Source organism: Phasianus colchicus, chromosome 14, assembly GCF_987193195.1.
Source record: "Phasianus colchicus chromosome 14, bPhaCol1.hap1.1, whole genome shotgun sequence".
Taxonomy (NCBI): Eukaryota; Metazoa; Chordata; class Aves; order Galliformes; family Phasianidae; genus Phasianus; species Phasianus colchicus.
Window position 1 is genome coordinate 20124144 of NC_143449.1, and position 16303 is coordinate 20140446.

At 41.1% G+C, this 16303-nt stretch overlaps 1 protein-coding gene across 2 annotated transcripts in view; it reads right to left on the minus strand.

Annotated features, from left to right (window-relative positions):
• MSN (moesin) overlaps positions 1 to 16303 on the minus strand; it is a 40346-nt gene that overhangs the window by 18428 nt on the left and 5615 nt on the right. For both annotated transcript variants that reach the window (XM_031593951.2, XM_031593952.2), the window contains exon 2: positions 2020 to 2103. In XM_031593951.2, the coding sequence (XP_031449811.1) occupies positions 2020 to 2103 (84 nt within the window). The remainder of the gene's footprint in view (positions 1 to 2019; positions 2104 to 16303) is intronic.

Consider the following 16303-nt stretch of genomic DNA (forward strand, 5'->3'; position numbering starts at 1 on the left):
AGAATTGGATAAGCTATAAGACTGCACTTCTCCTGAATTCTCTTAAGAGCGAACAAGTATTTGTTTTAAAGAGCAATGAAGGGAGACAATGGGGGTAAAGCAGAGCTCTGAATTAAAGATTAACTAAGTGAAGACGAGAACAATGTTTAACAAAGGAAAGGAAGGCATATGCAACAGTAAGAAGCCTACAGTTACAGCATACAAGCACTTGCTCCCTTATCTCAGCATTTTCAGCCTTGATGTGCAAGTCTGGCTGTGGACAAATTCTCTCTTCCGCACATGCAGCTGTTCACAAAGGAGTGAAATCAATTACTAAGAGATGAAAAGTTCCCATGCAAGAAAAATGATCACAAGCCTCACAAACACGGACAAGCTGTTGAAGTCCAAGTTTTACACCACAATTTCATTTTGTACTAAATGTCCAGTGAGGCAAAAGCTACAGATGGTCTAGAGCAGACTGAAAAATTTATGCACAGACTTAAAGCACTACTAACTTCAGCAGTAACACTTCTTAGTACCTGGCACTTTATTTAGACAATGCCAAAAACTAGATGTTGAAAAATAATTACAGGAAGCATCCAACTGAAGAACTCAAAAAAAATCAGTTCATCTCTTGATGAATTTAGGTTTCATGAACTAACTGGTGGAGTTCCACATCACACACATGCATTCTCGATGGAATCCAGAACTCAACTCCATCTATCAAAAGAACTGTGAGAGTCTCGAGATCATACAGGGCTCAATATACTGGAGCTACTACACAGTATCATGCAAACAGCTGAGCAACTATACTGCAGCACAGAACTTTTTTGAAAGCCTTTTTTCCCTATCCCATCATAAAAGGGCACTCTTTGCTAAGCCATATAATCTCACTCTACTCCGTTCCAGGGCTGGGCTATAGAATACAATATACTATTCAGCTTTGAATCATTCAAGAGAGTATGAGGGAAAGTAGCAGTTTGTGGTTAAACATTTAAAAAAAAACCAACAGACTCCCTGGCCCCACATGAAATGCTGACCCCTATGGGTGGGTCTACTCTTCAGTTTCTCTGTTTATTAAGACAGGCTCACGGTAGAGCTGGCCCCAGAATGCCTAGTACTATCAAGCCATGGCCATACCTGACAAATCTGGTCTGACAGTTCCTTCATCTGGTCATGAATGTGAGATTCATTTTACTTTCCTTCAAGCCATAAACTTATTGCTCAGATTCTTCTCTGATTAGGAAACCCTTGATTTTTTCCTCAGTGTCCTCACAAAGCCTTGACTGTCTACAGGAAGAGACTACATCACTTGCTAGCAGCACAGATGCTTTGAGTGGCTAGACAGTTGCCTAGATATGCCCTTCAGGATTACAGCAGGAACACAGAGTGAAGCCTATCAAAGTTTCAGCTACAGTTAATAGTCTGTCTTCAGCTGTTCCAAATTTGGGACGCATGTCTCCCTTCTTCTGTTTGTACCAAAGTAGAAAGAAGGTTGCCCAGCCAGTGAATGCAGAAGGCGGCTAAAGCACCTAGATGAAGGCTCAATATAACACAGCACATTACTTCTCTTAGTATCGCCCTCAAGCTGTGTTGAGAGCATAGAATATCACTTTGCATGTGCAGTGTTGCAACAATGTTTGAAACCTCAGCTAAGACCCTCCTGTTCAAGATCAGTTTTTCCTTGAAATCAATCACACGATGTTTGCAAGTAAGCCAAGCAACAGTAGCTTACCAGCTGCCCTGTAAAACTGATCTCATGAGTTGTGGCTGCAGATATCTACTGCTATCCAACTCAAATTATGAACTACAGTACCAATACAGTTTAGTGAAAGTAAGAATAGCTCCTAACATATTCTAAAAAAAAAAATAAAAATAAAAATAGAAGTAGTTTTGAAAAAGCGTGTCATTTCATATTTTTCTGAGTTCTCTTAAAGTTGCTATACACACTGTCATTTAGTACTTGAAGCCGTTTAGAAGCTGTTATCAGAATCACAACATCAGCATCAACTTCAGATCTTCTGCAGCTCCATTGCTTACCTGATCAAAGAGTTGTTTCCCTGTAGTGTTGGGCTGGATGGCAAATTCCAGCTCAGCATCCATGGTGGTAACACGCACACTGATCTGGAAAACAGAAGAGACATCATTATAATACATGCACTGACACCACACAATAATGAAAAACATCATCTGCCTCCATCCAGAGACCCATTCCCAGGCTTCCAAGAACTCTTTGCCGGCAATTAGGAAGTCACCTGCCTAGACAGCCCAGTGTTCCCAGCACCCACCACTTCAGCTTGCTCACAGAGCATAGCTTTCAAACGTCCTAGCGTTCATTCTGCCTGATCCAACTTGCATTCAAATCTACATACTGATAACATATGAGAGGGCCATTTACAGCTTATGAGACTGTATTTCTCAGTGTAGAAAATCCTGGAATTGTTCAACAAAGCAAAGATGCCTCAGACCTTGGAACATCCGAAGGATAAATATCAAGAAAGTCCCTGCAAGCAAAAACAACCTCAACCTGCTGCAGAAGAGTAGTAGGCACAGAACAATATTGTTTCAGTCTCCATGGATATCTGGGGAGATTATAAGGCACAATCCCTGATATTGTTCAAGGACTGTGAGTACAAAGCAAACAAGTTAGAATAACATGCGAAGGCAAGAAGAAGGCACGCTGAACTAAGACACTATTACGAGCAGGCACTTCACAAACCAGTAGAATGTTCCCTACATAGTTGCATTCTACCACCTGGTTCTTTCAGGGAGGTTAAAGATCTAGAAACAATGAATAAATGTTTTAGGTGCATCTTACTATGCAGTCAAATTTCTTAAAAACACCTTAAGCAAAAAAGAAATGAGATAATGAATTGTCTTTCAGAAGAAATATATGATGCACTCTAGTGACAAGTGTCTCACCATATTAAATGAAACTGGCAAGGAAACCGCAGCAAGTCTATAATTTCATTTTACAGAAGCAAGAATATACTCGTTTATCTTTCACCAACCAGTTCTCAGGGAACAAGTTAAGAGATATGCAGCAGAAGATTCTTATCTCAAATATTTGAATAAAACATAGTTGATTCCATTTACAACTTCACATTATCAGACTATTTTGTAGATTCTTAGATATAGGAATACTCCCTCCTGGACACACAGATGACTTAACTAACTTCTAACCAGGCCAAATAAAGTCTTCAAGTATACTGAGATTTCTGAAAGCTTATTTCTACTTGCATGTTTATACTCCAAAAAAGAAAAACATACAGAAGCTGCAAAGATTTTAAGAACAAAAACTGTTTTAACACTTCTCCATTAGAGCAAAGGTTGAAAGTGTGAAGGTACATAGACAAGATTCACAGTGCACGAAACCCCAGTGTACAGGCACTACTCTTGCAGTTCTCTTCCCTGCCAACAGCAATTTACTGTATATATCACTAAATCCTCATTTATTTGCTCTCCAGTGTAATCCACCTTCTTAGCCTACCCTACCTACTTCTCAGGGGTTGGAAAGGTATGCTGTGAGCAGCTTTAGCAAGAGCAGCTCAAACTGCCATTTATACTGTAGGTTAACAATGTGACACTAGAGACTAAAAAGATAGAGTGAGCACAGAAATGTTTGATATGCTCGCTAGGACTGAGAGCCCCAAACCAGTTTTGCTACTTGTACTTAGAAGCAGTTTCTTGTACCAGAGGAATGTCAGCTTCTGCATCTGCCTTCCTTAGGATATATACCAGCAAGATGAAAGATATCTATAAACTATGTCTAAAAGGCAGTGGGTAAAACAAGTCATTAAGCAACAGATTGTTGTTTGTTTGCTTTAAAGCCCCTCCTGTTCACCTAATCCACTTATATACCCGCTATCATGAAAGCAATATATAGGATTTCAGCTCTCCTTTTAATGGATAAAAATGCAGTAGCTACCCTTGGCTGACAACACCTGCATAAGTGATTAAATGCAGAAGTATCTGAGCACAGTGGAAGTACCAGAAATCAGAAACATTTATGTCAGTTCTTTGCAACCTGTGCCTGAATTACTTTTAAGCTCTGCTCTATAAGTTTTAAAATAAAGCTACTTCAGTAAGTATCCTCCTCACAGAATTGCCCAGTGAGGTTGCTAATGCCCCCTCCCTGGAAGCACTCCAGCATCCCAGCTGGATGGAACTGTGAGCAATATGGTCTAGCAGGAGGTGTCCCTGCCTATAGCAGGGGGTTGGAGCTAGATGATTAAAGGTCCCTTCCAACCCAAACCATTCTATGATTCTGTGAATTTCATAAACCATTGTTATTTGTAAGACTCACATCTCTGTTAGCACAGTAAAATAAGGTCCCATGGTACAATCAGCAAAATTCCTTCACTGACATTCAGTTAAACATACTTGATGAGTTGTCACCCTTCAATTAGTACATTAAGTAATAAGAAATGGCCTTTTTTCCTAATAGTAGCTCTCCATGCTCAAGAGTAGCAATCAAGGTTTAGGAGAAGTCTTAAACAGGGTATATGCATTTGCAATTTCAGTATACACTTTTTTAGAATATAGCATGAGCAAAGATACCACAGGAAACAGATACGTGTTTTACAGAACCGCACCCCGGTAATTCTAGCTTCCCTGATCTGCTCAAAGTTTTAACAAATAGCATACTGCTCTTAAGGACTGAATGGGGGAAAGCATGTCCTGGGTTGTAACACCACCTCAAAAAAATCCAAAGTTGCTCTTATACTTTCTTCCCCCCCCTCCCCCCAACCCGCATGTGCTTCCAAGCTGTATTTTTAAGCCAGCTGTTGTGAACTGGAAAAACAAAGTGAAGTTTCCACCGTTACAGGCAGTGGGAGGTACTGTTCTCCATTCCCAGTTAACAGATAAGAAGCCTGACAGTACTTCAGAGCAGACACAGCTTCACCGGGGTGTTTTGCTTCTGCTCAGTACTGCTATAGAAACAGATCTGTTCTTAAAGCATGGAGAGAAAAGGAAAAAAAAAAAAAAAAAAAGGAAAAAAGCACCAAGGAGGGAGCTTTGTTCTAAAAGATGCCCCAGGACAATCCAACTCCTGGTCACTTCACCTTACTGGGTTCTGACTGCAGCTCAGACAGAAACCACCAGAAACTGCCTACCTTATCTAAACACTACCTACCTGGCAAGTAAATGCCAGGCACTGCACGATCACCTTCATTCTCCTCATTCATTCAAAATATTCAAAATCTTTAGTTAAACCTCTCTGCTAAGGCATGCACAGCTGAGTACTGTTTAACACAGAAGTAAGACAAGAGGTACACAAAATACTTTATCAGAGGAATGAATAATCTGTCCCAGCATAATTTAGACTTTCATGCTTGCTTTGTCCCTTGAATTACTCCACCAGAGTACTTTTAAACCATTAATGTAATTTAGCATCAATGCTTATTCTAAGCAAGAAAAGACTCAGGATTCATTAGTATTAAGATTTGTATTTCTAAACCATCTAATGAGGTTTTCTGAGATTAAATAACCTAGCACCTACAAAGCAGTACACATTGGTCTGTCTTCCTGTCAACAAATAATTGTAACATATATACAACAGATTTGTTCCCAATAAGAATAAAAGCCTGCCTTCCAAATAACTGTGTAGGAATGGTGTAGTGCTATGCCTGAATTAAGGCACTGCACAGTCCTTTTCCTCTACAGGCATTCAATCTTAGCCCCATAACAAGACAAGTTTTGCCTGAAAAACTTGATTGCTTTTCCCAGGCAGAACATATCAAAACTACTAAACTAGAATACTCTAGAAGACAGCCAATCAGACATGGAGACCGTAATAAGAGTCCAATTCCTCACCAACACCTTCATTTGAAGATAGTCTGCAAACAGAATAAAACATTCCTTCTGAGTGTAACTGACTTGGACTGCTGAGCATACACAGTTCTAGCTCTGTCATACTGGGCAAGCAAGGTACATCCTTCTGCAACACTAGCAACAGGAGAAAATACAGTGAGAAAAAGACATTACCTGCCACTGATTACAAAGTCCAGTGACAGCAATCACCCACATTCCTTTATACAAAAAGGATTTTGTAAATTTCATAAACCGTTATTAATTGTAGGAGTCATGCCTCTGTTAGCACAGTAAAAAAAAAGGTCCCGTGGTACAATCAGCAGAATTCCTTCATTGTCATTGCTCTGCATGTGTTTTTAGAGAACTTGTTTTCAACAGCAGCAGATTTACCAAAAATGCTATCCTAAAACAGTAAGTTACATTGAAATTATATTTAAAGCAACTAATTGCATTTCCATTGTTTATAATGCGTTACATTTATAATTACTGTACCTGAGTGTCTCCAATCCTCAAAATTCTGCGTAGATCTTAAACTAGTAGAATTTTTACCCAGGTAGATGGCCTTTAAGTTAGCTTCTTTTGACTTTCCATTACCATTCAATAGAGTATTTTGCATACTAACAGCTAACAATACTGTATAAAAAGCTTCTAGAAAAGGCCATCTTGCACATTACAAGAAAATTCATCACATTTCAAAAGAAGCACAGAGCACACACATTTCAAAAGGCAACTAACCTAAAAAGTACTCACGAAAAAAAAGCCAAAATTTAACTGATTCATTTCATAATGGCTACAGGAAAGAGCTAGAAACCTAGCAACTCTTCCTCTTCTCTATTTGAAGACTTGCATCGTTTTACCGGTCAAAGCACAACTATAGATTGCCACTACAATCTATCTGCATCTATTTCCAATGTCTTTTCAGAAAGATTGCCCATATACCTTCAAATCTCACTTTTTGCTCCACTCAGATTCCCAGTAAGTTCCACTAGCAGGAAAGATCAGTGCTCTTCTGCAAGTCCGTAAGTGAGCCCAGCTATAATAACCTGCTGCAACTACATGCTAAGATGACAGTTTGTTTCTGTATATGAAAGATTCCTGGTTACCAAATTGGAGAAAAATGGATTTGATGACTGGACCACTCACTGAAGAAGGAATTGGCTGAGTGGTCACACTCAGAGAGTTATGGTCAACAGCTCAAAATCCAAGTGGACATCAGTGAAGGGTGGTATTCCTCAGGAATGGGTGCCGGGACCAGAGCTATTTAACATCTGTGTAGGCAACACGGACAGTGGGATTGAGTGCATCCTCAGCAAGCTTGCAGACTACACCAAGCTGAGCAATGCAGCTTAGATGCTAGAGGGAAGGGATGCCATACAGAGGGACCTGGACAGGCTTGAGAGGTGGGCACATGCCAACCACATGAAATTCAACAAGGCCAAGTGCAAGGTGCTGCACCCAGGTCAGGAAAATCCCAAGAACAGATACAGGTTGGGTGGAAAATACCTCGTGAGCAGTCCTGAGGAGAAGGATTTGGGTGTGTCAGTTGATGAAAGACTCGATATGAGCTGGCAATATGCGCTTGCAGCCTAGAAGGCCAACCATATCCTGGGTTGTATTGAGAGAAGTGTGACTGGCAGGTCAAGAGAATAGATTCCTCCCTTCTACTCCACTCTCATGAGACTGCACTTGGACTACTGCCTTGAGTTCTCCAGCCCCCAAAATAACACAGTATCGGCCTCTACAAAGCCCAGATCCTGAGTTAAATCTTCTTTTCTCCCTGCAATTTCCTGAATGTGAGGCTGTTACACACTGCTGGTTTGCAGGCCACAATCTTTGCATTTCAATGTCTTCCAGGTTTAAGACACCAAGAGGATAATTTCTGGGTAAAACTGCAAAACTATAATTAGGGAGAAGTCATACTTTATTATTTGACTGTTATGAAAAAGATGTAAGTTTATTTTAAAAAAGAAATCCCAGGCCAATTCTTAACCATTAATGTATAGTGCAGGCTTTCTGCACTTCAGAGCATCTTTTCAGCCAGCAGTTACAGTAGGTAAAGGTACTCAATTAGCAATCTGCACTGGTGGCACCAGTTATGACTGGAAAACAATTGTGTACGTAAGTATAATTAGAGTTGAGCCACACTCCCACAAAATACGCAAGTGTTTTTGAGACTACAAACGCTTCCCATGGCTTGTATACTCCACTCCCTGCTACACAGATGAGCTAACATGGGCCCTGCCACCTTATGTGCCTATTGGCCCAGTGCCCTGCTGGAAGGACAGGAGTCATGCAGCAATCCCCAGAGCACACTGAAGCACCTTGCTTTGCCTTGAAAAAGGATCACAGCTAATGCCCCCCACCTGAAGCAACAGCAATACTCACAGACATCTGGCTCTTTTCCGAGTCCCAGCACGCTTCTGAAGGCAAACCTGGGTCCTTTGTGTTAGGGTGGAAGCTGGACTCAGGTCATATGAAAGTGCTTGCAATTTCTAAAGGGATTACATTTAATTAAACCAGCCCCCTTCCAGCCGTCTTAAAGGGCCTTTTCATAACCTTAAGCTCATCAGGAGCAGAACTCCAGCAGAGAGCAGACACACCCCAGGCACCAGCTCTGTCCCTGCCAGGCTGCAATCCCTAGGAAAAGCATTAATCCCAGATGGCTCCCAGAGCTTTGCTGCTCTCCAGCGCTCCTCTCCGTTCAACTGCTGCTCGTTTGACTGGATCCACCAGGAGTCTCACAAGGCTAAGGAAGCCATTCCATAATAAAAATAGCCAGTATTGAGGCAGGGATTGTGGCTGCTGCAGCTCCCCTTCACTACATAGCCCTGTTCTCCCACAAGCGCAGGTGCTAGCAAGCCAGACCAGGGAAATTTGACAGTTAAATCTAAATAGATTTGCACTGAAACAGTCTTGTTCCATCTCTCCCTGTGAAGAAGCATAGCAATAAGTCAGCTCAGAACAAAAGGACCTTATTCACATCTCAGCGAAGCCTCATTACAACTGCAACCCTCTGGAGTTCCTCTTAGTCTCCAGTGAGGCAGGATGGACACTGCAGGCAGCAAGCTGCAGCTTTCACACAGGTTCTGAACCAAGTTACTGAGAACAGCAAGACTAAAAAGACGCCACAGGAAGAGAGCTGCAGTGACAGCAGTCAAGATTGAGAAAGTTCACAGCTTTCAAGAGTATGCTTGCAGAAACTGAACTGAGAAAGGGTGGAGGAGGCAGAGCCCAAGCTGGAGGAAACCAGACATCCCCTGACACAAGTATGCATCTGACATTTTACCTCACTTCTGTAGAGACTCCAAGAGAGCGATACCAGTGCAGAAAACACACTGCCTTTAACCGCCAGCAAAATGCAACTCTGTGGAATTGGTTTAGTACCACTAACAGGACAGAGAGGGAGAGCTGGTTAGAGCATACCGACCTCTAAAACAATACCTATGCTACTGGTTACCCACTCTTCTAGTGCTTGGAGACTAACATAGAAGTCTTTTAGAAGCCCTCTGTCCCATGCAGAGCTTGGAAGAGTAGAAAACTTTTGCTTTATCTGACAAAGGGGTTCAAAGTAAACATATTTTGGGGCCACTCTACCAGCATTTCCTATACATATATTCTCACATGATTTATAGAAAGCAGCATATCCATTAGATGAAAGAACCAATCTCTGTTCTTGAAATGGATAGAGGAAACCAACTGAGGTTGCACTAAAAATCTGGTACATAATGTAACACTAAAGTAGGCAGATTCAAAAAGGAAACTAAATTATTTACCCTAACATAAACCCTGTCATACTGTAGTGTCAGAGCCCTAAATATGTTTGTTTGATTGTTACCACAAAAGACTATTGTTTGAACCCACGATTTAAAAGGCAAGTAATTTAACCACATGAACACAAAAGTAGGATTTAGCAAAGTTTGTTCCCCCCCAAAAAAAGCTTGCAGTCAGGCTTTGCAACTCTACATAATTTACACTTTAATGACAGTATTTACTGTACGTTTAATTTCTTACTTGTCTATTTTGCAAAAACACTTTTTAAGCCCAATTATTAATAAGAATAGTGAAAACTGCATTACTCCTGACAAGAGTGCTGCCCCTTTTATTTCATCTGCCCTTTCAGCAGATTTAGATACCTATCACAATCAGAAGCAATACAGCACGTTGGCAGACATCTCCTCAAGACTTCTCTTGCCCTATTGTGGAATTTTCTAGCTGAAGAGCAAAGCCTCTATGCTTACTGATCTAGCAAGTGTTCCTCTAAATTACACATTCCTGAAAACACTTGTTAGCCATAGTTTAAAAACTCTTATGTTCCCATTACCATAAGTTTCAATGAGCTGTACAGCAGAACTGAGAGCTACAGGATAAAAAAATAAAATAAAAAGCGCCTGAGTTATGTGAAGAGGCATATCAGTGAATGACTCACACTCCTGGCTCTCAGCAGAACAGCCTCTTATTGGAGAAAGTCTGTCTTTGACACAGGACAGTACTGCAGTGCAGCAAGCAAGAGCAACTAGTTCCTGTAACTACCCTCAACAGCAGAGCTACAAGGACTGCAGACTGGCACAAATTTTTGAATCTTTTATCTACCAGTGCATATCTGCGCTAGGGTCACAGCCAAGATATTCCGCCTTTCAATTCCTCTTTCTCACAGGGGATCTCCTCACAGCTCTTCCATTTTCTCCACTATGAGTGGAAGTTGGATACTTCACATCCCAGAGACAATAAAATTCTTTCATACAGTCAAAAATAAACTGGAATGCAGCCGTGAAAAGAACTGCCTCTTTAAAAACACCTTTTGCAATTGAAAAGGTGATGCCTACAGAGCAGAGCAACACAGCAGTACTTTGTTGCTTTTCTGGTTCTTGAGATAAGGTGTGACAAGATAGCTTTTTGCTGAAGCCTCCCTTTACAACTGATCGATACTCCAAGGGGCCTGATTACAGGATAAGACAGTTGAACCTGAGGGGATCCTCAGGACAAGCCCTCAGACAAGAGATTTGGTACTCATTAAGTCAGGGTGTCTACTTCAGGTGTCTTCATATACGCCAAAGCCTCTTTTTCCCAAGTAGCCAACCAAACTTAGAACCTCAAAGGATATCCTGTTTAAAAATTCAGATCTCCCTCAAACCACATCGACAGATCTCACAAAAGAGCTGCAGAAAAGCCTATTCCCTGTTCAAAAGGGCTGACTTTTACATTGCCCGCACTTTAGAGGCTGTCTTCACCCACCCACTCTGCCTCAACTTCTCTGTTTTCTCATAATCAGTGTTTCAAAGGTCTGAGCTTTTTTCAACAGTGCTAGCAAGCACACTCTATAACACAAAGTCATAGAAAACCAGAGCTTTATCAGTGCCTCTTAACGGGATGGGGAATATAGAATTTTAAAATTCTGGGGGCATTGTTTACCTGGTTTAATTAATGATCAGGTTTAGGCTCCCAGACAACTTTTACTCCTGTAGAAGTTCTTTTTCCTAAGACTACTACCAAGTGAGTCATTCAAAATTTAAAAAAAAAAAAAAAAAAGAGAGGGAATTCCCCTACACAGCTCATCCTCTGAAGTCCTCAGTAACATATTTCCCAGTTAAAGTTACTTGAATATAATTCCTTCCTTTACAGCCAAGCAGAGAGCAACCAGGTACATCCTACCAGTGGTATTTCAACACAATGGCTGCTAAGAGCCTAGCAACACTGTCTGAAGCACAAACAAACTCCAGAGGAGCTGCAAGACAAGAGTCTTAAGACAGCAAAAGATGCCATGGTTGAGTCCTCAAATTTACAATTAAGTCCAGATGTTTGTAGGTCATACAACCATTACATACTCACAACTTTGTGAATATGCATTGGGTCAGTTCCTCTATTTTTGCCATTTCCTTTCTCATAAATAGATTCCTTATACACCTCCCTTTGCTTTCCTGTAACTGTTCCAAGACCCAGTATTGCCACTTGCTGTTCCTTTAGGGCTAGTTTGAAGCCAGCCCCTAGAAAACTATTTTTGTACCTGTAATTTGGGCTATCTAGAGGAAAACACTCTTTATTATATTAGTCAAAATCCAGAAGAGATTAAGAAAAAGCAATGATGGGAAAAAAAAAAAACCACCTTTCTCCCCTTCTACAGTTCCTTCTATAGAGGGAAAACAAAGCAAAATTTAGCCATACGAGTCATTTGACCACTACACTACCAGCAAACTTTCTTTTTTGTTTGCTGTTTTTTCTTATTTTTCCTTTTTTCTTTTTTTAATTTGTTTTGTACATGCTGGAAGGTGCCACTCTCTTGAGAAACAATGTATGCCTATTATGGCCTTTCCACCCTAATAGTGGGGTTGGCAGCTGTGTTTCACATGTCTGAGCTTAACCACATTGCTCATTAATGCTCTTCAACTTAACGGCACTCAGCAGAGCAGTGGGCATGTTTGAAATGCCTGTAGCAGTGGGTGTGACATTTCTCACAGCTACTGAGCACACTTCTCAGGCAGTCCCAATTACAGGTTACAAACAAGTGTTTTGGTCCAGCCATCACCACCCTTCCCATTAAAATCAATGTTATGACCCTGGTTGCTACTGTAGTAATTGAACACATAAAACAATTCCAACACGCCACCATCACTGGAAGCATATCGGATTTTCTGAGTAGACTGCCAGACAGCAGCTTTTTGCCCCTTGAACTTGCATTAGTCTAGTCCTTTCCTCCCAAGCTTCATTTCAAAGGCGGGAGATTTCCCAGTACCATTTAGCAGCTAAAATAAATAGTTCAACATGTTAAGAAGACATACGTGGTAGCCAAGATGCATTTTCAAACAATCAATAGGCTTTACAAACCTAACATCCAGTAAGCACCTGCCAAAATTACAACCAGCAATTTTGTTGGCAGGAGCTCAAAACAAGATCAAGACAGGATGCTAACAAACATGACCCACACAGGCACACCACATGTATGTTAAGTACCTAAAGTTTCATAGGCTAATAGACTAAACAACTAATTCCCTGTGTAAAGGTCTTCAAATTCACCTTCAGTTAGGAGCAGTCTTAGCAGTAACTTGAAATGTAGGGCAATAAGACAGACACACTGAGAAGCTGCACTTATCATTCAAGAGAATTCCCACTGGCTAGATGCACAAAGATCACTTCTGTAACTGAGCTCTTACTTCTGCAGGAGGATTCTCGTGTTTGGAAGAACAAGTTAGAAATGTGCTCAGCTGTTTCAGATGCTTCCCTGTTCTTCAACCAAAAGACATGCAGCACTTAGGCTTGCTGATAATAAGCAAGAAGAGCAGCCACATGCAGCAGCTGCCTTTTCCAGACTTTCAAAGCAGTGCTTGGGTGTGGCACATTGCGCTCTTGGCCAGCTCACAGAGCTCAGAGTATCTTGAACAATAGCCAGACTTCTAGGAGTTAGAACACAGCCTTATTGTGGGATTCGACTGCCCAGACTATGAGCCATCCCGCCAAATTTAACTGCAGGCAGAGTCAAATGTGAGGTAAGGCTGTTTCATCATCCTGTGATTTTCAGTTATATCATTTTCAGTGAGCTAGAAAAATCCTGCAATTTCCTTTCAGTACAGGATCTCATGCAGGCTGGCTGCTTCTATGCTTATTTAGGTCACAGTTCTCTAAAATGAAGGATTTCCCTGAAAGAGCTCAGTTCTATAGTACTTTTTAAGTGTAAATTTCCCCACCCACATTTGCTTCCCTCTCCAACCTATTTTAGGTTTCAAATAGCTCTGTTGGGACTGTACATCGCTTATAAAAGACCAGCTTGTGATTGCTGAAGTACCTTCTGTTATTTTAAGCTCTGTGTAGTTCAAGCACTTGAGCTTTCCTAATATAGAGAGTAGCTACAACAGCAGAATACACAGAACCCTGTGTCCCAAAAGGCTCCCACACGGGTGGGCGTAGAGCTGCTGGCAGCAGCCTGGAGAGAGCAGTGCCAGCACACGCAGGGTGTGGTCACACCACCACTGCAAGCCGTCCGAAAGGCCTGTCACCATAACGCAGCCTCTCACTGCCTCCTTTGGAGCAGTATTAGTATCCGGTAACTTTTTGGTAAAGCCTGGTTGTCACTACAGAGAACTGCAAGTGCTACAACTTAAAGAAAAGAACAAAGCTTCAGACTCTCAGTGAACAGCTACTGAAACAAACTATTCTCAGCTTTCTACAGGGCTGCATATCCTGAAACAGTACTGCAAGCATTGCTAAGAAGCACCTATGAAATGCATCATCACTATCTGCACCTCAGGGCTCTGACAGCTTAACATATCTTGTGGCCAAGGATTAGCTTTCTATGGGAAACCATTTTTAGACTACTGCTGGACACAGACACCTTGTACAGCTTAACTGCACCAGCGCACTGAACAGACAAGCTAGGTATATTCAGTAACTTTTAAATAGAATATGTATTTCTTAGGGCGGGAGGAGGGGAGAAAAAGAAAAAGGGGGTTGCTTTTGATAGGGTTTTTTGTTGTTGTTATACTCAAATAGTTCTTCTCCTGTCTCCATTCCTCCACACTCCTGAAGGTAACCTTAAGAACTTCCAGGCATCTATTTAACACTTTGCAAATTCAAGTACTTCCCAATCTGTGTGTGAAGAAGTCAAGAACTATTGCCTCACCACAACCAACACAAGACTCTGAATAATTCAATCCAACTTAGAAAGTGATTTGGCCTTGAAATCAGCCTTCCTCTGAGTATGAAATGGGACCAGATGACCTCTAGAGATCTTTCTCAGCTTAAATTTTGATAACTCTGCAAGACCACAAAAGCTGCTGGAGAGCTAGCTACCCTATACTAATCAGTTAGAACAACAAGTTCTGAATTTTAATAGAGAAAAATATATAACCAGAACCATCCTACCCATCAAGCAGCCAGCCTGAAAGGACATACAGTATATTGAGGAAATATACATGGATCACTATTTTAATCATTATTCCAGAGTAGAATATTTAAAGGATAAAAAAATTCTATCTTATTCTTAAAGGTATTATGAATAAAAAGAGACTAAGAGGGCTAGCAGAGTTGCTGAGAGTTCTAACACTTCACCCTAAAATTTGTCTGTCAGGTCAGTTTTTACAGTGCAACAAAGTAGAGGACTAATACTCAAGAGTGAATTTCAGTATAGCTCAAAAGCTACACTGTGCTTTCTGTGTTACAGAAAAAGAAGTATATTTATTAAATGGTGTGACTAAATGATTGATTGCACTTTTCCACTACTTAGTCACTTCCCCACCTTAACTGTGTAATCCAGAGAAAAAGAAAGTTGAAAGTCATAAGGGCTTAGTAACGGGAAAAGGACAAGCCAGTGATAAACAGACAAGAATGGCTCATGCCTGCAGGAAGACATTCTTTTTGCCTAAAAAAAGAATATCTGGAGAACACAGGAAAGCACACAGCAGCAGAAGCATAGTTCTCCACTACCTGCATGTGAGCTTGTCTAACACTGATTTAATCTCAAAAAAAAAAAAAAAAGCGTTGTATTATTCACACTCCAGTACACTGCTGAAGTTAGCATCCTCTTTTTCTTTCATTCTTCCTTTTTGGGGCACCTCTCTTTTTTGCCCGTAGCTTTTAGTCAACCAACCATGGCCAGCGGTAAGAAAGAACCATGTACAGTGAAAAAAAAACAACAACTCCTTTTCTATACCTGGGAGTGATCATGTTTGGGACGAGAACAGAAAATTATTCCTCCATGCTTCATCTGAGTATTGAGAATATGTTCCTCAGGACAGCTGCAGCTTCAGAGGCATCAAAACTTAATAGAGGTTCAGAAAGTTAATATACATAGGCCAGGAATTTCTGACGGCCTCACTACTCCATTGGAGGACCACACACTCGCAGAAGCAAAGCTAACCTTTCAGAGATGCACAGGAGGGAAGCAGCACTAGATCGCCTGGCCACGTGTCCACATTTAATACAGCTATAATTGCCTCTTGCAAACATAAGGCCCAAACCTCTGCATTTTCAGGTTCTCAACCTCCAAACAGCTGCAGTTGACTCTGTGTCTTTATAATCACTAAGGTGATTTTGTTACTACCTCACTGCCAAGTATTTACTGCACCACCTATTTACAGTAAGTGCCAACAGTTAGCTACTGTAGTCAGAAGGGAGGGTACAACGCCAACAACTTCTAGAAAACTTACATGTGTTTCTCCAGTTCAAGAGCATTCAAGTTGTCACAGAGGTTAACTAAAAATTAGTTTTCCATGAATCTAGAGACTTCAGCCTGCTCTAGAAATTTCTGATAGGATAAAAACAAATTCCTTCGATGCAGCAATATTGGCTGCACTATGCAAATCCCTGCTGTTCTCAAACACTGCCATGAAAAAGAAAGCAATTAACTAGCTGCTCTTCTTTTAAAACAGTTAAATGTCCCCCATTATTCCTAGGCAGAGAAGGATTTCCTCTTTTCCATCATTGTGTCTGCAACAGCAGGGACACTCCTCACAGAGGATGTAGATTTCCACTATCATCACATCCAGAGGGCAGACAAACAAGACACCTGGGGGAGGGGGTCCAG